Below are 24,212 nucleotides of genomic sequence, written 5' to 3' on the forward strand. Positions count from 1 at the left end.
GCCAAATGGTTGGTCTTGGCTGACATTATAACGACATATCGACAATCCAATGACATTATAACTACTAATCATGTTGGCATTATAAGGATACAATTTTTTAAAAGGTTAGTCTAGACGATTTGCTATTTGATTAGCCTTCATATTCTGTATTGGATGGAACCATTATATGAAGACAAGTATGGAGTGTTGAATCTGTAATTTACAGAGACTTTGTGAAATGTTGAAGGTCAAAATATCTAAAACGTGTCCATAGCATTCACCTTCAAATGACAACTATTCTAAATATTAATTGATGTTCATGTTCAACCCTCCCAGTGGGGCCCTGTCCTAACATTTTTAAAAGAGAAGCTTTTCTATAATTAGGGTCGGTCCGTCCGTTCATACGTCTGTAACAGAAATTTTTTTTCTCATTAATTTAGGCATGTTAGAATTGTCTTATCGATTTCAAACTTTGCATGGTGATTCCTGTAGTAGTTAGGTACGATTTAGAAAGCGTAGCAACTCTATAATCGTTACTAGAATGTCCGTACGTTCATTTTAAACATGTTGATTTTCAACTTTTTTAACAACAAAATTTGTATCAGATAAAATTATCCGATTGATCTGATTCCTAGGAAAACAAAGTACAATATTATAAGCGAAGCATCTCTATAATCAATTCCAAAAATTTAAAGTTTGTCCATAAACATTATCCTGTATCTAGCAGTTTTTTAACAAATTTACTTATAATTTTGCTTCGACTCTTATATACATATTTATATTCTGATTATTCAGTTCTGACACTATACAAGTGTTAATGTCCGTTTGTCCTACCGTTTCAGTGCTTCGCTTTTATGGATGTTGTCATCCTTGTTTAATTGGAGATTAAAACAGCTTAAAATATTAAAATACTGCATTTGACATACAAATGCAAAAATTTTAATCTCTAAGCAAATTATTACGGTTGTAAGAGCAATCGGAATTTTTTTTTAGAAACCTGGAAGATATGTACCTGTACTATTTTACCTGAAACTTATAATCGGTTTAAAAACCTGTACGTTACATAATATATTTTAATTATGGATCCTTAAGGATAAGAGAACGGGCTAAAAATCGTCATATACAATATACATTCCCAAAAATGATAAACAACATAACCCCTTCTGGAGATTTGTAGAGTTTGTACATTTCTAGATTGGAACCAACAATACAAATTTCAATAAACATACCCAAAGTCTTTGAGCCAAAGTGATTTTTATCAATGTTATATACTTTATCAAAGTCTTGGAATATTTACTGGTACCTGGATGCCGTAGCAAGGTTGCCTATGGTCTATACTGTTCATGATGCTATGAATATTCTCAATTAGCATTTGTTCCAATTAGATTTCTAACTAGCATAGAAAAAATGAACGAAAAGGTACCTCTGGCAGTGATTGGGGTTAAACAATTTTTAATTACTCAATCTTAAATATAAACAAGTAAGTTGGGTGTGTGTGAGGGTGTGTATGTGTATTTATGTCCACTAAGATCTGACTTAACCGATAAGCTTGATAAGGACCAACGAAAAAACCTTCCAAACAAGTTTTTTATAAATAACTAAATAAATACGAGACTAGGGGTGAATATACTAATAAATTTTAAGTATAAAACACATAATTAAGTAGAATGAGAATTGTTAATCAAAATTCATATAAAAGAACTTGATAAAAAAAATACCAGTATATCCTATTTAGCAGACAAAAAAATCACATTTTCCTCATAGCGTTATGAACTGACTAATGAACTGACGGACGAACAGACAGAGTGAATTATAGAATAGCCTCACTAGTTGAACTGAATGTGTAATGTGCATCTAAAACTCCTGAGTAAGGAAACCTTTCCTGCCAGAATACCATTTGCGTGTTGAAAAAAAAAAGATTAATACACAACGAATAGAATAGCAACGTTCAAATAATGATGACAAGAGCAAAACCCATTGAACCCCCTCCTCCACTGCTAACCCCTTTGGCTAAGCGCGTTGTTGACGCACATTTAGTTTCTAGTTGCCAGCGTGCGTGAGCGTACATCAAGCGTCACGTATCGGGGCTTTAAAGCTCGTTTATGTAGAAATATAAGGGATTTATCTTATAGGAATGTATTTTATTTTTAAATTTTAGGATTTTTTAGAGGGGGGGGGGGGGTGGTTAAAAAAATTTTATATAGTGGTGGGGTATAAAGGGGGGAGGTTATTCGTGCTCTAATGAGGGTCCAAAAGATTATCCCAAATTACCAATTATTGTAATATACCATCAAGCTTTAAAAATATTTTTACAGCAATATAAAAAAACTCAACTTCTAAAAACCAATAAAATACATTAATTTTAGTTATATTAAAAGACTTTTATAGTGAATAGTGATTATTATTTTATAAAAACTATAAACTTAATGTTTCTTGAAAAGTTATAATAGCTAAAATTGTTAAATCACATCCTTTACATTTTTATATTGAGAGCGTAGCTTTTTTAGAAATAATCTGCATTCTGTTATGCATATCGATGCAGGAATCTTAAGGGAAAAGACAAATGAAGATAAATAGATGTACATCCCTATTGATGATAAATAAAATAATCTTTTATGTGAATCGAAATTTTGGTAGAAAAATTTAACCAATCAATTAAAGATTTTTTAAATTACTTAAAATTTTATAGATTATCGAATTGGAAATCGTATTTATAAAACTTTGGGTACAATTTATGGCAAAATGTCCCGCATTTTGAAATATTTCGCCTATTTCTTCAAACATAGGAAGTCACACGATTTGAGAATTAAAAAGAAAACATGCCAATTATGAATTATATACTTATTTATTTCAAAGTTATCTTTTCAAAAACTGCAATTTTATAACATGATGTCATTCTTGTTCACAGCTGATATTTTATTTATCTTAAAATAATGACATAGCAAAAGTCTTTTAATCATATTGTCATTCCAAAGGTCATTTTTGCCTGCTTCATATTTTGGTTGCGATGCTTTTATATAATTTCAGCATTCATTGGAAGTTCATACCTCAGAGCTAGAGTCTTTACGTCGGTTTCCTTCAATTTGCAAGTATTAGGGTCTTCTTCATAGGCGAGTCATAAAAAAATAACTCCACTTATTTTATCTTATTTCTTTTTAAAAAATAGTCAATAGTCTTCAGGTGAAGGAACTAATTGAAGCTTCCCGAAAAGCCAAACCCTATCCTAATTGTCATTTTCGAATAAATTTGTTTCACATTATTGTTTAAAGAATTGGTCTTTTATCAAATCATACACAAAGTTCGATTTTTTATGAAAAAATACAATGAATAGCTTCAATATCAGAATTTGATTTCTAAAATGGACTAAGGTCATTTTTTGTACACTCTTCAAAGCATCCATTGATTATAAAAGCCATTTAATTTGAAATGATGGTTTAATTATCGTGTAGAGGATAATAAATAAATCCTAACTAGGAAAAACTAGTGTCAAGTATCTATACCATTTGCTATGAACTGTTTTATCAGCCACCTTTCCAAGAGTATCTTTCAATAGACTGTGTTCATGGTAAAAAATTGCGCCCGAATGTGGACAAATGCATTCCCCTACTTTTACTAGCTTTGATTATTAATCTAATTTTCATGTTTTTTTTTTAACAAATTCAAAAACTTTTTTAAGAAATAAGGGGGGTAAAAATGACACTAATGAAATCAAAAGGAAAATAGGAAATTATTAGCTGCAGACAATATATTTTGTATAGTGAAGGATGTTGTTTAATAATTAATTGTTAGATACTTATTGACGTGTGAAACTCTGGGACAACAAAAAAAATAAATCCGCCAAAATTTCAACAACAAAAAATCAGCGAAATTGAACACTGAAACCAATATTGACTGAAAAATGGCTACGCCTGAAAAATGCTACATAATCTGTTTCCTTTTCCTTCTAGTTGGTTGTTCCCAATCAGAGTCAAATAGGTAAGCCTCATAAATTCATAGATTTTTGGAAATATTCGTTACCAGGAATATTTTACCGTGAACTGCAGTTGATCCGATTTGTTTTATTGATTGGCACAATGATATTGATTCAAATTGTTTTTTTTTTTTCAAGGCTCGACAGCCGCAAGTCATCAGCTACTAAGCCACCATTTAAACCCGTTTTGGTGCTTTTTTTATTTTTAAAATTGTAAAAGGTTTATTTTCCTGAGATTTACCGGCGGCTGCCGATCCATGTTTCTTTCTATAAAAATATAATCGGTGCTTTCCCTCAAAGTGCTTAGCGAACCCTCCATTACAAATTTGGGGCCTTTATTAGTAGTATGCTAACCCTGCGGGGCTACCTTGTACCCAGGGTAACCTATATTTTCAATTAATTTTAAAATATATATATAAAAGGGGAGGGGGGGTTCTGTGCACCAATAGGTTTTTGGAGGGAAAACGCCATATGTTCTAGGATTACCAATTACTAAAAACGAATATAACTATATCAATTCTAATTACACTTTATTTGCATAATATTTCCCTTTGTCTGCTAGTTTTATATCAAAATGAAAGTAGTGATTGAGATTGATATTATTTTAACACAAAATAAAGTATATAGACCAGTGGCGTGCACAGGATTCACAGGATTGGCAACTCTTGATTTTACCTTTATACACTAACCTAATATAGACTATTTAAAATCTTGTCTACAAAATCGCTATAAACCACACATTTCAGCTATCTAAGCTGCAGCTGTGAGTAACTCAACCTTAAGAAGTAAATACTCCAAAACTTTGGATGGCACCTAAGTTCTAATATTCATATCCTTATAGTAACATGATATCTGTTTGTTTGTTTGTCTTAATGTCTGTCTGTACCGAAGGATTTCGCTAACCGCTGAACCGATTGGGTTCTCCTTAACAGGGTAGCCTCTCATAGGTCTCGGGAAGTTTTATGACTAATTTTGAGGGAGGATACCACCACCATCCCCAGAGAAATCCACAAGAAAAAACGCCGCCCTGCGGACATTTTTGCAATTACCTAAAAACATAACTAACACCATCCATCGACGAAAAAAATGATTTTAAAATAAATTGAAAAGAAACAATTTTACGTGTCCCTAGAGGCCTCTAGGGGCGAATCCGCTAGTATATAAATAAAGTAGTAATAAATAATAAATATTGCAAAAGTAAAGGGTAATAAACATCAAAAGTAATAGATTAAAAGATTTAGTTGATGGATTGCATTTTTATGTGCACTATAACATATACTGAGTGAACCAAATAAATTTATTGAGAGAATTAAAACAGATGACAAAATCAAAAAGTAGCAAAGCAAAAATAAAATTATGGACTGGCAAACGGACAAATAAAATATAGTGAAATAGTGGCTACGCCCTTAGCATTTAGAGGCTCTTTAGTGGAGGGAGAAGATAAGGGCTATAAAAACAGCTTTAAAACCATCCCAAGACTTTAATCTAAAAATAAAATAGACTAATTAGATATTTTAAGCTTCAGACAAAAAAAACTTACTACTTTATATTACAGGGTAATAGAGCAAATGTTCAATGGTCACAAAATGAGAGGATAGAAGGAAAGAGAAAAAGAGACTTAGAATAGAATATTTAATAATGATTGAAAATCACAAAAATTCTTTTTTGTGTGACCGACTAACAAAGTAATTTGTATATCAATGCTCATTAGAAAAGATTAACTGACGGACATGGAGACAAAGTGAATTATAGAGTATCTTTTCTACTAATAAAGAGAAAATATATATTCTTTATCAAAAATTAGTATTTGTTGAACTAAATAATGTTTTTTTAAGAGCTTTATGGCTGGACCACAACGCGTGGTCTAAAGTTTAGTTCAAAACTTAGAATAGGTAAAAAAATCAACAAGTTACTAAGTCCTAGATTTACATTTTAATCATTTGTGTTTAAACCAATTTTGCTGGGGCACACTGTAGATACATATATCATACACGCTTTATACCCCCTAAAAACTAAAGCAATAGATCATACGAGCCCTAACTAACGTAATAATGAATACATTCGAGGTAAAAAGTGCATTTCTCAATGTATTAATCTACATTAGGCCATGGACATCCAAATTTTTATTTTGGGGCGGTAAAAGATCTATAGGTGCTAAAAATTAATCTACCCTGCCAGGTTTTTTTCCCTTGGGTAAAAATTACAAGGTGCGGATAATTACACCTTTTTTTTGGGGGGGGGGGGGTTATTTTCCCTTAACCCCACTCTTAGACGTCCTTGCATTTTGGCCCACCATTTAGCCCATTTTTCAAAGTCTTTTTTCTTTATTTTTGCATCTTGCTTTTTAGATTGGTTTTCATCAGTTTTTAAAATATATTTTTAGTATAACTAACTATATTTAATAGTCTGTGTATAGCGAAGGACCTTGCAAGGAACAAAGATGATTGAACTTTACAGTGAAGCTTCTTATATGGGTTCTTCTTTTGGGGTAGAGTATCATCCAAAAGGAAAACACCCCAAAGAAAAATCATATAATAAGGAACTTTCGTAACATTTTCAGCTATCAAAGACTAGGAGCGAAGACACAAGTACAAAACAATTTTTATCTCAATATTTTTAGTTGTTTTTTTGGCCAAAAAAGGTAAAACAACACTTAAAAACCAAACCTTCAAGTAGGGTTAAAACTGTATTTATTTTGAGCGTTGACTGTAATGAGATTTTGTGTTATATACAATGAAGTCAGGAATAAATGAATAGGTATATTGATTAATTTAACTCTTTTAATTGAAAAGATTTCTTGTATTATGGTTAATAATGTAACAATTATTTAGTCAAGGTTTTTTGTAATGTAATCTACAAATTATAAATATTTTTAAAAGCAAAGCTTTACTTAATTAAACTATCGTCCGTCAGTTACAGTTAGCTCTTTTCGTTAATTTGGGCATGTTAAAATTATCCTTTCGATTTCACACTTTGGATTAAGATTCTTGTAACGATTAGGTGCGATTCAGAAATCGTAGCAACCCGGTTTTAATCGTTACCAGAAAGTCTGTGAAAAGATCACCAGAAAGTCTGTACGTCCATTTTATTTTTGATAATAATTTTTTGTATGATATGTTCTTCTGATTTTTTGAACATTCATGTTACTTTTATATAAACACAAACGATGCACCCTTAGCATCTACGATCATTTCATTCAGAGAAAGCATAAAAGTAGCTTAAACCCATCCAAAGATTTAAACCCAACAATAAGACATTTGAAAGTAATTCTTTGACCTTACTGAAGCTTTCCTGAATCGGTTCAGTGGTTAGCAGGATCTTAACTACACTTCTTTATATAAAAGAATAATAATAATGCTTTGCTTGATGCCTGATAAATTGAGATTATTACAAGATTACAGATCTAACTTTACACACAACCAATTACAAGCAGAGCAGGCCATAACACTGTAAAATACAAATATATTCTAATTGGAATTGTTATACTAGTTGCTTCGCCTCTACTATCAAGTGCCATCGTTGAAGATTTCAGAATTTAATTTAAACTTTTGGGGCGATGATTTGAAAGAAAATTTCGCTGAATATTGTGATGAGATCGTTCCTGCTATTTACAAGATCTTAATGATATAAATGCATACATACGGATAGACTTTACATATCTACGAATAAAATTTTGAAATCTTCGGAAATGCTATTTCTTTTTAAGAAAAATATATACTTTACTGTCGGACTTTTCTTAGACAATTAGGCACTACATAAAAAGTGAAGCATCTAATCAAAACTAATTTGATTGTGACTCTAATAAACAATTGAATTTACTCTTATTGTATCTATTAAGTGAAAAATCTTCTAAAACTTAAATTAAATAAGTAACATGTATAAGTTTTTTTGCAGTAAAAACTAGGATTGCGTGGTACTAAAATTAAAGCATGCAGTAAGTAAACCATAATACAAATGTTAAAAACCATTCTGCTAATAAGTGTTATGTCATAAATTGTGTAATGACAAAAAAAAATACCAAGGGTGGTCTTTTTCACTACTAATTATTTTTAGAAGAATCATTATACACAAGTAACAGATTGTATGTCTGTCTAATTGTCTGTATCGAACTGATAAGATTCTCCCCTACAGTGAAGATTTGCATAGGTCCATGGAAGGTTACACTCTCCCTCAAGTACCTTTAGAGGCGGCTAGGGGTGTAGCCACTATAAGAGGTATAACAGGCTAGGTACATATTTTATTATGTCATCCAAGCCAATTAATTTTATAAATACAAATTTTTAATACTCCATACAGAGCAATTTTCAATTATTCTTTTGGTATAATATTTTAAAACTAATTTATATCCATTTTAATTATGAAAATTCATAGAATTAACATAATAAGGCTTGTTTTTTAAAGTCAAACATCATACATGGCATTTTAAAATTAAGTTTTCAATAATTTATTTTCTTAAAATAAATAAGCCAACTTAAGATTCAATTATTAATTGCATTACTAAGTAGTTGCTTTGGGTATAAAGGATATGAATATGAACGATAAATTCCTCTTTATATTTCTCATATATGGAATTCTAAAAAGTTTAATTATATAAAGAAGCTTATGAATGATGTCAGCATAATTTTTAGAAGCAAAGCTACTCCTTAATCCACTTTATCTATCCGTCCGTCTATTATTCTGAAATCAATTGGAGGAATGTAAATTTTACAGCTGCTATTAATACGCAGAATATTTTTGTGTGAAAAAAAACATAACAAAATTATCAAATATGCAACTTATTTGTCCGTTGGTCCATCTACAAAATATTTCAACAACTCTATCCCATATTCTTCTATTTTCTGCTCTATAACTCACTTAGAACGTTTGGTCATTCCTAAATTTGTTTGCGACACTACTTATGGATTTTGAAGGTCTTGATTTGTATACAGTTTGTATTGTCAAAACTTAACAACAGAGATGGGTTCTTAAAAAATAATGCCGCGTTTTTTCGACATTTTTTAGACATTGATTGATTGAACGAAGACGATATCGTTATACAGAGTATACAACTTAAGAATTCAAAATTTTAGAATTATTATTTTAGCCATTTGTATAATTCGCATTTGTTGGTACGGCCTTCATAGAAGAAAAACAAATTATCTTCAATCCATTTTTGCTGCATATTAATTAATGCATCTTTTTAGAGCTGTATTAGACATTATACAAATTGCTAAAATAATAAATTTTAAATTTTGAATTATTAAGTTGTATACTCTGTATAACGATATCGTCTTCGTCCAATCAATCAATGTCTAAAAAATGTTGAAAAAACGCGGCATTGTTTTTTAAGAACCCATCTCCGAGGGATTCCCAAGATGTTTTTGTTAAGAATGTTATTATGTATCTTATAAACTCAATACAAACTTGAAACTTTTGTTTTCCTTGTCCCATTTATTATTTTTGCCCATCTTGGCTATTCATTTTACCAGGGATCTGAAGGGATAAGACAGTGGCCGACAAAATATTACACGTCCCATATGTTAATGCACAAAATAACCTCTTCCGTAGATTACAATTGGTGGATAAAACGTGTAGACACTCAATTTAATAAACCAAAAAATCAAAATTCGATAAAAGTCCCCAAAGGTGTTAAACCAACGAATTAGATAACGTTATCATATATAACTTTGGGAACTTGCGTAATATTCCCCCCATTGTCCCCTCTGCATTTTCAATTTTATCATTTATATCAACTTTAAGTTATTGTAATTTCATTAAGGTTATATAGGTCCCGTTTGAAAGCGCATCAACTCTACAATCAATACCAAATAGTCAATTACAGACATGTATTACGATATTTGGCGTATAATAGTTATTTGTCGCACCGTATGCTGGTCAGCTTTCCGCGGATATCAAAATGAAAAATAATAAGATTCAAACACGATTTTGTTTTTATGAGTTTTATTTTAATATTCGTGGGAAATTGTCTGTAATACGATGCTATATATGTATAATTTTTCAGTATTGCTGAGAACATGGATATTAATCGGTTTTTGAAGCCATACTGGAAAAAAAATACTTTATATGATTTTTGGAATTTGGATCCTTAGGCTTTCTTATAAAAATCTCAATATATTTATTTAAAACTATTCCGAAATTGAAATCTTAAATCTTAAGTTGAAATAAGACGATTCTAACGAATTCTGATTGTCCCGGTAATATGATGTGATATATAAATATTAAAACATATATAGGAGAAACTAACAACAACATCAAATATTAAAACAAAAATTTATTTTCTGAAAAATTTAGAAAATATTGGATTTATTCAGAAGATTTGTGGCTTTTGCTTGTATGAGTGTTGGTGCTGCTCTTCCCATACCTCTTGAACCTGTTGGCATCCTTGGATCTGGCCTTCACCTGGTGCTTCTTAGACTTGCGCTTGATGTTGTGGCCTTTATCCTCTTCCTTATGGGATGATCTTTCATGAAGCTTGGATTTGTAGCGCTTTGTTGATTTCTTGGTAGCTGCTCCTCTCATAGATTTGCCTTTGTTCTTGTTACCCATAGCTTTAGAAGATTTAGCCATTTTTGCCATTTTAAAGTTTGTGTCTTATTTCTTCAAAAGATTTTATCGAACTAATCAAATTTCAGAATGTACCACTATATTTCCGAAGATTTTTTCAATTTTTTTTCGAAGATTTTTTTTCTAAAATAAACTTTTTGGTAGTTGAAGATGAAAACCCCTTTAATTAGTGTTATACATTGTTTACACTAGGTATATACAATATTTTTCTTTAAATTTAGTCCGAAATGCATTTACAGGGCTAAGGGAAAAGTTAAAGGTGTTTGCAAAAACTTATTATTTAATTGATTTAAATGTATCTAAAATCTAAATGATTGTATGTTAAAATTTGACAGAAAAGGTCCATAATTTTCAATATACATTGTTTTTAATATACAGGTTTTTGGCTATTTTGGAGGAATAGGTCAATGTAAAAACTAAAATGCTTTTTTAATTCAAAGATTTTTTATTTTTAACAATAAATAAAGATATAGTATTGGATATAGAATATGTAGATATATTGACAGGGGAAATTTTGTCGTCAATTTAGGCTGTTAACATGGACTTTAATTATTGGACAGTTTGTTCATCCAGTAAGAGGGGAGGAAATGTGGTGTGTTAAAAGTGGTGGAAAGGGGGTATAGATATTTTAGCCTCCTGTAAGTATCACTTTTAAGTAATAATATATTGATTGATATAGTTATCTTTAATCCATGAGACTTTAATTATCCTGGTGGGTGGTTTTGTATTAAATGTCACTAAAAATAACAATACAGGGAAAACGGAAAATTAGAAAATGAACCATGCTTTTATTAAGGAAATAAACAGAAAAAAGGGGAAAACTGTTAATGAGATTTTTTCAAAAATAAATCCCATTGTATAAAGTAGTCAGCTTCGTTTTGTCTGAAGTGAAGGATCTTGCTAACGGCTGAACCGATATGGTCCTCCTTTACAGTGAAGCTTCTCATATTTCCCGGGATGGTTTCAGGCTACTTTTATCCAATTCTTTAACCCTTTGAAGAATGAATCCGCTAGATGCAAGATATGCAGCTGATAGTTTAAAATAAACTAAGAAAGCTGGGACAGTTAATTAATCAATTTTGATTGAATAACTTTTTTTCAGAGGTCGGCAGTCGCGCCTTCAGCCACTCGGCTGCGATTGAAGGTTATTTCGGCTACCCAGTCACTTTTTATATCAAGTAATAATAAATCAAAAAAATTAAGTTGTAAATAATTCTAAATTATTATTCCGTGATTTATCCTTTCTGAACAGCCGCTGCACATTAATGCATTTTTTTTATAAAAAGCTTGTTAATTTTCATCTTGCTTGCAGCAAGAATATCATAATAATCTTTTTTTCAGTATGGCTTCGAATCCTTTTAATTTCCGTTAGATTAGAACCGGTTCCGTGGAATATTGAAAAATCATGTATCGTATCTTATTAAAGATAATTTTCCACGAATGATAAAATAAAAAAAAATAAAATCATTCCCTGTTTTGTTAGCCTTGAACTGCGGCCCTTTGTTGACGACAAATCTGAAATTATTTTTTTATTTTACTGTCTGCGGATATCCGTCTATAATACTCTGCGATAAATAACAATTATACACATATCCAGTGATTTATTTTTGCATAAATGTAGGCAAAAAAGTGGTTTAGGATTGGGTATTAATTTTTTTTAATGTAAAAAATAAACATTAGCTTGGTATTGTAGACTAGTAACATACTTTTCATAAAAACCGGCATATCCCTTTTGACTAAGATTTTTAGCAAATTAAAAACTAAATGACAAACGAACAGAAGGTTGTAATAGTTATTTCTCGCATCGTATTATAAACAGCTTTCCGCGGATATAGAATGTACAATTATAAGATTAAAACCTTTTTTTAGCCCCGGCTAAAAAAACTGGTTTTAATCTTATGAGTGTACATTTTTATATTCGTAGAAAGCTGGATATAATACAATGCTAGACATAGTTTTTTCGTATGGATGAGAAACGGTTCCTATCCACTGGATTCGAATGAATACGAGAAAGATCGTTAAAGACTTACCAAACTTATATAATTGACTAATCCTAGTGAAGCCTAAAATACATGGTTGAAAGATTAATTAATGTTCTCTTACTATTGGTTCTAATTACTCTTGTTATAATTTTATCTCAAACAAGCCCTGTTGGTGTCTTTTAACAAAAACTCTCTTGTAAAATCAATCAATTTCCCTCCAATAGTCAGTCAAGCACTGTACTCACCCCCCCCCCCCCTCCCCGTCCCAACCAACTTTTGATTTTCTAAATTTTAAGAAATATTTAATATTAAGTTTTCTGATGATTCTAATATAAAAGTAACAGGATGTCTATTTGTCAGTGTTTGCAACGAAGGACCTCGCTAACCATTGGACTAATATGGTTCTTCAGTGAAGCTTCTTGTATATAACAAGTAATAGGCAAGAGAGCATTGTAAGAGTTAGAAACATTATTTAAAAATAAAATTTGAGTAGGGGTACATGGTCATTAGGCGATTCAAAGAATTTTACCAAAAGTTGTATAGGGTAATTAAAGCATCATTAAAGCTTGATGTTGCAACCCTTTATTATCATTCCCCACTCAGGGATAAGACAATGCACAAAAATTATGAACATCTCCAATTAGGATAAATTTGATTAAACCCCTTCTTTAGATAATATTCATTAATTGAATAGTTTTGAAACTAATATCTGAACTAACAATCAAGATTTCATAAAAGTGACCAATTTTTTACACTGACGAATGAAAAAAAAACGTTGTTTTACCAGTGTTATTTACAGTCCAAAGGCCCTTCCATCCTTGGAATACTCCATTCATTATATACAGAACAGTTTATGTCTTAATTACTAGCTCGACTGAATCTATAAAAAAGCAAAACTAATACGTAACACCTGCTAGCGGCTGTGCACCTAGCATCTAGTTCCTCTGTTATCGAAGGTGTATGAAAGAATAGCAAAATAGCTTAAAACTATGCCATAACCTAGTTCTAAAAATTAAACAGACTACAACAACCCTAGGACTTTTGTGAAGCTTCCCTAAAATGGAGATCTCATATCGAAATCTTAAAGCCACATCTCACTACTTTATATAGTATTAAAATAAAAATAAACCATGTTTTTTTGGCGAGCGTGCTTAAAACAGAATATAGACCGTCTTACATACAGACTCTGTATGTAAGACGGTCTATTACAGACTTCAATTATAGAAAAGCTTAATATTTAAAAACTGTGCAAGATGAATGTTCTACTTCACTATATACTCATTTTTATTAATTGCTGCTCTTAATTCAAGTTAATATATTTTTAAGAACATCAAGAAACTTGAGAATATAGAGAAAAAAAGATGTTAATGGATATTTTCAACTTAATTGGTATTATAATTCGTTATGATATCATTTTAACTTTTTTTGCAATTAAATGTTAAGATTTTTTTATGAAGGCTTAAATGGGGAATGTTGAAAAATGTTTGAAATGTTTGGGTGGTTCTGTTGCGTTTGCTGATTGTTCGTTTGTTGAGTCATGTGCGTTTTCTAAATTAGACGGCTGGATGTGGCGGTTGTGCATCTAATACGGCCGATATCGTTGGCACAGATAAAAATATATATTATTTTTACTTCATATTTTGTTATAAAAAATGTAATAACACATTAAATTGAGCACAAAGGCATGTTTTTAAAAAAGCTCGATTTATTTTCAATTACTTCCCAGGTTCTACGAAATACCAGAAAAAAAAATCGTTTTACCAGAAAAGTGGTAAAGCTGGTCAACCTGGTAAAATATACCAGTTTCGTGGTAAATTTTACCAGCAAAAATTTTAGCCAAAAAATTAGTCAAATTTTACCATTTTTTTTGTAAAATTTGACGAAACAAAAAAACCCGTTTTTGGTGTTTTAAATAAAAAACAGCTCTTCATAATCAGTTGTAGTACTTTAAAATAATGACTTCTATACAATGAAGCCTAAATTTAAATTTTTTTTTTTTTTTTTAATTTTACCACTTTTGGAAGTTTTACCAAAAATGTGGTCAATTTTACAACTCTATTTTTCAGGTTAAGTCCGAATTTTCGGACTTAGACAAAAAAACGCAATTTGGTCAATTTTTACCAAAAAATTGGTAAAATTTGACAAGGTATTTTTTTAGGCTAAGTCCAGATTTTTGGACTTTGCCAAAAAAAATGAACTTGGTAAAATTTGACCAACTTTTTGGTAAAAATTGACAAGGTAAATTTTTAGGCTAAGTCCAAATTTTTGGACTTTGCCAAAAAAAAAAACTTTGTAAAATTTGACCAACTTTTTGGTAAAAATTGACAAGGTAAATTTTTAGGCTAAGTCCAGATTTTTGGACTTTGCCAAAAAAAAAAACTTGGTAAAATTTGACCAACTTTTTGGTAAAAATTGACAAGGTAAATTTTTAGGCTAAGTCCAAATTTTTGGACTTTAACAAAAAAAAAAACTTGGTAAAATTTGACCAACTTTTTGGTAAAAATTTTTACTTTTTATTGAATTTTTTCGCATAAAAGAAGCTAACTTTTTTTTAAAACCTTGAAAATTATTTCATCATTTCTTTTAAAACATCCTCCCGCATCATCAAAAATATATCAAATTTAATATTTACTTATTTGAGCTAGCTTCATACGAATTAAAATTAAAAGAAAAAAAATCCAGGGTGTGTTTACGCAGATGTGCCGTGTGCATTTGAATTTATCGACTTTTCATCTTTAATATAAATATAAGCTTTCGTATATTCCCCTGAATGTTTCTAAAAGAAAGACAGAGATTTCGAATTATAGAGTAATTAATTTCGCTACAAAACTTATTTTTTAAGTTTTGAAATTTATGGCACCTCTGTGCGCGCATGCGCACTATGGATAAGCTTATGATTATTTGAATATAGAGTGCCAAAAATAATTATTAGTTTTGATTCAATTTAATCAAATATTTTGAATCAAGAAGTAAATTACTACTCAATTTTCTCTAAATATTTAAATTTGTAGAATTTACAAGGAAGATTTTTTTTAAGCAAGATGTTTAAAAATGTGGCAAAATTGTGGAACAACAATGTTTCATGATTTCTATATTTATGTTGTCTTTGCCAACCGGAAATACCACCGAGATGGGTTTTTAAAAGATGAATGCCACATTTTTTCGGCGTTTTTTAGACATTGATTGATTGAACGTTGACGATAGAATTTCAAACAGAGTATATAACATAAAAATACTGAATTTTAAATTATTTTTTTAGCAATTTTTCTAATGTCTAACACAGCTCTAAAAAGATGCATTAATTAATATGCAGCAAAAATGGATTGAAGATAATCTTTTTTTTTCTATGAAGGCCGTACCATCAAAAGCGAAATAATTAAATAAATCATTGTATACTCTTTTAGATTTCGCGAATGTCGCGCTTGTTATTCATAGCTTAAAAAATGTCGAAAAAACGCGGCAATATCTTTTAAGAACCCGGCCGGAAATAGATTCTTATATGGATCATATATGGTTAACAACTATATATATATTTAAATATTTTTTTTAATATTGAATGCACTATATTTTTTTATATTCTATCGAATATATATTTTATATGTCATTACAAAACTATATTACATTTAATATTAACATTAAAAAAAAAAAACATCAATTTAAACTTTCGTAACCCTGTATTGGCTTCAGAAGAACAGTTCTACAGAAACCACGGTACACGTTTGAGCTAACCAGCATTGCTCTGCCTAGGCTTTAATTAGAAAGGCCAGGGTATTATTAGTGGTTGAAAAGTTTGTACATTATTATTACAGGTATTGTGTCTTTAAAGGGACTGTGAACGTAAATTTTTCTCATCTTAACATTATCTTATTCATAATATCTCACAGATAGAGCAAAACGCGCTTTTGTTTGCTTAAAAAACGGCTTTTTCCGACGATTTTTATAAGGTACAGGGAAAGGAAGAAATTTTTCGTATTATATAAAATGTCCATTAAATTGTTTTTTTGGTATTATCCTCTTAGAAATTTTTTTTTCAATATTGAAAAATTTGAAAACAAAGAGTTTCCAGTATGGCTTTGAAACCGATAAATATCCCCTGGATTAAAAATGGTTCTGGGCCATACTGAAAAATTACGTATTACAGACAATTTTCTATGAACAATAGTCTAGAAATTATATTATCAATACCAGCTTTGTTAGGCCAGTCCTTTGGCCCCTCGGGGCTAACAAAATTGCTATTGATCTGAAAATTTCTCATTTTACCAGTCGCGGAAAGCTGTCTATAATACGACGCGATAAATAAAATCAGAGACAAAAATACCATTTTTAGATAAAAAGTATATTTTATACCTACCTACACACTTAAATAAAAATAGCCTATTTATATTTAATTTGTTCTTAGATCTTTAGTTAATAGTTATCTATGCTTATCAGGGAGGACACCCTTGGAGGAAGGTTGACCCAGGCCATCTTCCAGACCCTCATTGTCACATGGATCAAGGCTAATCTCTATGTTGTTGTGTCCTGTGAACTTTGGGATCAGTTTCTAGAGGTAATGTTAGCTATACTATAATTAAGATAACCTGCAGAAATAGATATTTTATTACTTGGATGTTACACTAGATTTTTATTTTCTCTAATAAAGTAAAACTCCCAGTGGGCTAAAATGACGATAACCCTAATTCGCCCCCTTTACTCCATTCCGTCCCGTCCTACTGGATAAACAAACTGACCATTGAATGAGTTTCATGTTAGCAACCTAAATTGACTTCAATTTTTCCACTGTCATCAATATCCACGTATATTCTATATCCATTCCATAATGTTTTATTTGTTCTACAGTACAGGAATCAGATCTATTTGCCAATCGTCCTAAAGACAACCAATGGTTGATTGTACGTCAAGCTTTTAATTTTAAGAGGGATAAAATGAGGGATTTCAAAGGTTTGAGGTTGGTAATCTAATATATTTTTTTTTAATTTTGAAGGGAAACAAATAAGGGGTTTTACGGGTTGAGTGGAGTTAACACCCTTTAAGCCCCACCCTTTAAAATCTGTATCAAGAATTAAAAATGAAGTTTGGGGACGAATTTTTGCTTCATTAATTTAGATGAATTATTTTTCCACCAACTTTTCTACTTGTCAAAATAAGTTCGTTTGTTTTAGGTTTTGAGTGGACTAACTTTATGGGAAGAATTAATCCGGGAGTGGTTTAAGACTATGGAAACCCTTACCAGAGTGTTAGCTAGACAGGTATATTATTTTTTTAATGTTTTTTCCATTAAAGTTTATAAAAATAATCGATATATTATTACTGGGATGTTGTACCACATTTTCATTTACTCTGATAAGGAGATGCTCACAGCTGGCTAAAATAAAGATACCCCCCTTCTTTAAACCCAATCCTTACCCTACTACTGGTTGAACAAACTGACCAATAAACGAATTTCATGTTAGCAAGCTAAAATAACGACAATTTTTTCCCCCTGTCGTAATATCCACGTATATTCTACATTCATTAGAGTAGGTGGTATTATCCTTGCCTGCCTAGCCGCAGCGCTCGGCTCCCTAGCCTAAAACCTAACCTAACCTAAAATACTTGTTCGTCGGTAGTCGGGGGGGGGGGGGGGGGGGGGGGGGGGGGGGTACAAAATTGAAAAAAATTGAAAAAAAAATTATAATTATAAAGATGTAATTTTGTTAATAATCATTAATGATGTGGATCAATTTATCGGGGATTGCCTTATCCCTTAAAATCCTTGAAGTTTTACCAACAAAATTCCGTTTGTCCCACTGTCTTATTTGAGAGCTTTACTCTCATAAACGTTATCATTGTTATTTTGTGGAAGGGAATTATGTTTTTTGTAAACGCGAAGCTTTTCTATAATTAGTGTTGGATGGCCGGTCTGTATGGACGAAACTCATAGCTATTATCATTAATTCAAGCATGTAGGAATTGTCCTATCTATTTCAAACTTGTTACCTACTGATTATTTTGGTCTAGCTAAAAAGTATAAGGTTTCTACTTTTGTCGTATTTTTTTAGTTTCATACCTATAGTTTTTGATTATAACAAATTCTTTTATTTAGATTGTAAAGAAACAAGACCTCAGATCAGCATTTGAAACATAGGGGGCAGTTGAAGAAGTAAGTTACAGAAAAGTTTCGCAGCTTATATTTATCTTTGTAGATCTGTATAATAATACAAACAATATTTTGGTTTCTTTACAACAAAATGGCTGGGTGTTGCCACCCCCTTAAAAGTCAAGGCTTGCCTTCACCTTTTCATTACTTGAATTTTTTGTTTGAAACTTTCACTACTGCTTTTAGTTAGGTTTAGGGAGATCAAGAAGGGTTTAGAATATTCCACAAGGGTAGGAGGTATTTTTAAGTTATAGGGAATTGTTTTGATTTATTTTTACCTTATTGTTATTAAACAAACTTCAGGTCTTGAAGTTATTTTTACTTCACTTTATTTTTTAAGGAAATGAACGGTACATTATATGCCGGTGAACGGCTGAGAGTGGAAATATCCCGGGGACGAGGCAGGGGACGTGGAGGCGGAGGTGATAGGGGGCGCAGTTCTTACAGAGGTAGAGGCCGGGGTGGGGGCGGGGATAGGTATGAAAGACGCAGCCCCCCACATTACTCTAGGAAAGTTTTTGTTTTAAAAAGTAAAAGTTAGAAAATCTTTAGGTAGGCCTATTTATTAAATGTAACGTTTAAAAGCAATGCATTTTTTGTAATTTCGCCATGGACTGACGTACAGTTTTGTTATAAAGTTGCTGCGCTAATAAAACAGCAGTACCTAAGATAAAAAAATTTAAAATTAATCTTCCAAAATACTTACTAAAAATCATCGAATTTTTTTTTTTCAAAATGAAAACATTTAAAAATAACAGAGGTGGCTCTAGAGGAAGGGGAGGTGATAAGGGTGGCTTTAGAGGCAGAGACCGTGGAGGGGACAGGGGTGGTTTCAGAGGACGTGGTGGCAGAGGGGGTGGTAGATCCCCTCCACCAAGGTAAAATTTTAAATTTTAAGATTAGTTTAGATATTGCTAGCGGCTGCGGCCCTAGCATTTAGGGGCTCTGTATTAAAAAGGATAGATAGGGGACAGAAATATAGTCTAAAACCATTCCGTGTCATATGAGAAGCTTTCCTACCTATAAAGGAGAACTCAATCGGTTTAGTAGTTATCGAAATCTTAAGCTAAAGACAAAGAACCTTTTTACTTTAAACAATTTAGTATATAAACAAAATATATTAGTGTAATTTCCAAATTTGCTAACTTTAAATGCCTACCATCTCTTTTATTGCTTTATTAAAGATTTTCTTATCCCTTTATATCTCTGACATTATACTGTTAGGTATTAGTTTTAGATGGACATTACAAGAATTGATTGATTAAAATAATCCTTAAATAAAAGTAACAGGATGTTTGTTTGTCTTCGTTTGTAGCGAAATATCTAGCGTACGTACACGTCTCTCCTCTACATTGAAGCTTATTGTATGTCTCGGAAAGGTTTTAATTTATACATGGATTTTTTTATAGGCCTAAGAAAAATTACCCCAAAAATTTTATTTTTTAAAAACTTTGAAAAATTAAAATTCAAGGTAGTGGGTCGGCTCTTTCCCAGCCCCCCCCCCCCTCCCCACACCTTTCACATTGCAAAAAAAATGGGTGTTGTTTTTTGCTTAATGGTGTGATTGATAATTTAAATTGAAACTTGGAAGAATCTACCTATTAAGATTTAAAATAACTCTTATATGCATCATCCTATTATATAAAGCAGTAAGACTTTTTTTCTAAATAACTACTGATCCGATTGGGTTCTCTATTTTAGGTAGGCATCACATAGGTCCTGAGTTGGTTTTATTCTATTTTCTGATCATATTTAAGCCTTAAGATGGATTTTTTTTACTTTTTCTATTGAAACTAAAATAAAAAAATGTTGGGATCTATTTCAACTCACCACTAACTCAAGTGCCCCTAGAGGCCTCTAGGGGCTTAGTTACTATTGACCATACACTGTATTATCTTAGGTTGCGGCGGAAACCGGCTCCGATGCTGTACATCCTGGCTATGGATTTCTCTCCGAGAATGTCGAGTTTGCTAATCTTTGCCAGGTAAATGCAGGGAGGGAGGGGACAATGGGCTGTTAACTACACGTGTCCCCAAACTTTTATAATAACGTATTCTTATTCGTTGGCTTAACAACTTTGGGGATTAAGTGATCCCTGATTGGTTGGTACATTAAGTTGAGTGTCCAAACGTATCAACCACAAAAGGTAATCTATGTAAGGGGTAATTTTGTGTATCATCAATGGGGTTGTACATGTACAGTACATCAATTTGTCGACCATTGTCTTATCCCTTAAGATTCTTGGGTAAATGGATATATTATTACCTGGATGTTACACCAGTTTTTCATGTACTCTAATAAAGCGGTACTCACAGCGGGCTAAAATAAAGATACACCCTTATTCCTCCCTTACAACACCCCCTTACCTCCTTCTGGGTAAACGATCTGACCAATATATGAAGTCCATGTTAGGAACCTAAATTCATGACAACAAATTTCCATGATATGTCATTAATAATATCCACGTGTATTTTATATCCCTGGACAGGTAATATTTTCCATTTGACTGCAGGGAGGGAGTGGATATTAGACTGGAAGTTATACTGGTACCCAAAGTTTTATAAACACGTTAGCTCACAACTTTAAATCTTGATTGGTTCATTCAAACTAGCAGTGTCTGAACTAATCTAAGGTGTTGTTTTGTTCAATATATTTGGGGATTTATATATGTATATTTCGTTCATTATCTTGTCCACGGTCATTAGTGTGAGGAATGGGGTTGACAACACACCCCTTAAAATTAAAATTATGTAGATTCCCCCCCCCCCCGTTTTTTAAAAACCTCTAAGATTACATCCCTTCCCGTAAAAACCCTGTGCACGCCACTGTACTGCTTACGTTTTTTTCTGGTTAATTTCAAGAATGTAATATTATATTAATAAGAATGATACCTACCTTTTAATTTAATTTTTTTTTTTTATCAGGAGAAAGGAGTTATATTTGTTGGTCCACCGTCCACTGCCATTAGAGATATGGGTATCAAGTCTACATCTAAGGTAAATGATAGAGTAGCTACTCAGGAACTTATTTTGGTTGATTTCAAGTAGAAAAAAATAACACTCTATACTATACCGGAGTAACAGGATGTCTGTTCATTTGTCCTGTACGATCTCAATCTTCTGGTCTTCCATAATTTTCAGGGAATGTTTATGCTGTTTTTTTGGCGGGGGGGGGGGGGGGTATGACACCGCTTCTTGGAAAAATGACCTCGAATATTTTCATTGGTAAAAACCCTCCAACCATCCTCTTTTAAGACGAAACACAAGTAGGCTCTAGGAAAAGCAACTGTGTATTTAAAAGAAGTCTGTCGTTACAATTTTTCTAATATTTAACCTGTTTTTTAGATGATCATGGAAGCCGCTAACGTACCTGTAATCCACGGTTACCACGGAGAGGACCAGAGCCTGGACACCTTGAAGGCGGAGGCAGACAAGATCGGGTTCCCTGTTATGATGCCGAGTAGTATGGACACAGCATGTTCTTGTTAGCCAGGGATGTTGTTACTGCTTATGTTTTCCAGGTAAGCTTTCCCTTTATTTTTTCTCGTTCTGCGTTTTCAAAGATGTTTAGTTAGATAAGTTTGCTGATTTTTTTGCCACGTGTCAAGATGCCTGTAGGAAATGAATGAGGGGGGAGAGGGGGAGTCGAACCTACACACTTTTATTTTTGCTTTCAAAAGAAAAAATTTAGGTGTGAGAGTAAGGGGGGGGGGAAGTTCTGACACATTTGCGTAAACAGCGAGTATAGGCTTTATCTTTGGGACGGACGGACGGACGGACGGACGGACGGACGGACGGACAGACGGACGGACAGACATCGTTCTACTTTGTATTATAGATTAGATATTTAGTAGGGAGGGATGGGACATTGGGCTGTAAATTACACTAGCCCCCAAAGTTTTCAAATAACATTTTCTTATTCTTTGGCCTAACAACCTTGGGTACTTTTATTGATTTTTTATTGGTTGGTTCATTAAGTTGAGTGTCCTAACATTTCAATCACTTATTGTAATCTACAGAAGGGGTAACGATGTGTATCATCATTAGAGATGAACATCAATTTATCAGCCATTGTCTTATCCCTTTATATCCCTGTAATTATCTAATTAACTAATGAGCAATTTTATTCCAGGTTGAATATCAGTGATACCGAGGTCGAATGGGGCCGGTGCCCAGCAAATCCAGGAGGTTGCGCAACAGTTTTCGCGGCCAGAGCAGTAGAATCAAGAAAAATATGTTTAAGTGTTGTTTCAATCAATAAAGATAATAATGAAAACAATTTTTTTTTTATTTTTGCGTTTTGTGTACAAGCGAGGTTTTTCTATAATTAAGGTCGTTTTTTACCACTTTCTCGTGATTTTTACCACCCGTTTTTACCACAATTATTGGTAAATTTTTACCATATTTACCCTATTTCTGGTAAAATTTTACCAGTTTAGGGCAAAAATATTACCAGGTGTTGAACAGTTTTACCACTTTTTCGGTAAAATCTACCAGAAATTTGCGGTAAATTTTACCAAAAAAGTGGTAAAAATTGGTCAAAATCTGGTATAAATTTGCGTCCTAAAATGGTAATATTTTACCGGAAATCTGGTAAAATTTTACCAATAATTGTGGTAAAAATCGCTGGTAAAAAGCGTGAGAAAGTACCACCAAAAGTGTTTTTACCACGATTACGGTAAAATTTTACCACCTTTTAAATCGTATAGGCTGGTAAAATTTTACCATAAAAGTGGTAAAAACTAGGTTTTTTTATGGTATTAATTCGATCCTGGGTTCGTCTTGGCCATTTTCTTGGCAACTTTTAATGAATCAATTAAACTTGACAATGAAATACTTTTAGTTGACATTTACTTTTGTGAAAGAAAACAAGAAAATATTTGATAAAAATAGGACTGTCTATTAGAAATTTGAAATCTAAGGTCTTTTAATTTAAAAAAAAAGAATCATTCAGGTCGTGTTTCTGCTTTAAAATTATTAATCAATAATTTATTATAGAATGGGTTAAAACATTGTATGTTAATATGTTTATTATGATTGTTAAAAGCGAAGCTTTTCTATAATTAGGGTCGGTCCGTCCGTCCGTCCGTACGTCCGTACGTCCGTACGTCCGTACGTCCGTCCGTCCGTACGTCCGTAACGGATAGCTTTTTTCGTTAATTTAGGCATGTTAGGATTGTCCTATCGATTTCAAATTTTGCATGGTGATTCCTTTAATAGTTAGGTACGATTTAGAAAGCGTAGCAACTCTATAATCATTACCAAAATGTCCGTACGTCCGTTTTAAACATGTTGATTTTTTTACTTTTTTAACAACAAATTTTTATTTGATCAAATCATCCGATTGATCTGATTTTTGGTATATTGATTCCTGGGAGAACAAAGTATAATGTTATAAGCGAAGCAACTCTATAATAAAGTCCTTAAAATGTAGGTATGTCCATAAACATTATCCTGTATAAAGCATTTTTTAAAACAAATTTACTTAGAATTTTGCTTCGACTCTTATATATTTATATTCTGATTATTTAGTTCTGACAATATATAAGTGTTAATGTCCGTTTGTCCTACCGTTTCAG

The 24,212-nt window shown here is 32.0% G+C and overlaps 3 protein-coding genes across 3 annotated transcripts in view; 2 read left to right on the forward strand and 1 right to left on the reverse strand.

The window, feature by feature from the left end:
* LOC145325001 (b(0,+)-type amino acid transporter 1-like) overlaps positions 1-24,212 on the reverse strand; it is a 355,348-nt gene that overhangs the window by 18,624 nt on the left and 312,512 nt on the right. The window lies entirely within an intron of this gene.
* LOC145324016 (uncharacterized) overlaps positions 2,340-24,212 on the forward strand; it is a 28,907-nt gene continuing 7,034 nt past the window's right edge. The window contains exons 1-2 of the mRNA XM_080166650.1: positions 2,340-2,419; positions 3,769-3,954. Of these exons, the coding sequence (XP_080022776.1) occupies positions 3,878-3,954 (77 nt within the window). The 5' untranslated portion in view covers positions 2,340-2,419; positions 3,769-3,877. The remainder of the gene's footprint in view (positions 2,420-3,768; positions 3,955-24,212) is intronic.
* On the forward strand, positions 17,661-22,909 carry LOC145325002 (uncharacterized). Its single transcript, XM_080167782.1, has 8 exons — positions 17,661-17,744; positions 18,581-18,637; positions 18,975-19,142; positions 19,391-19,512; positions 20,535-20,618; positions 21,559-21,630; positions 21,979-22,154; positions 22,766-22,909. The coding sequence occupies exons 3-7, from the start codon at positions 18,978-18,980 to the stop codon at positions 21,980-21,982; spliced, it is 447 nt and encodes a 148-aa protein (XP_080023908.1). The 5' UTR covers positions 17,661-17,744; positions 18,581-18,637; positions 18,975-18,977; the 3' UTR covers positions 21,983-22,154; positions 22,766-22,909.

This window comes from Acartia tonsa, chromosome 7 (genome assembly GCF_053477335.1).
Source record: "Acartia tonsa isolate MP-2025a chromosome 7, ASM5347733v1, whole genome shotgun sequence".
Taxonomy (NCBI): Eukaryota; Metazoa; Arthropoda; class Copepoda; order Calanoida; family Acartiidae; genus Acartia; species Acartia tonsa.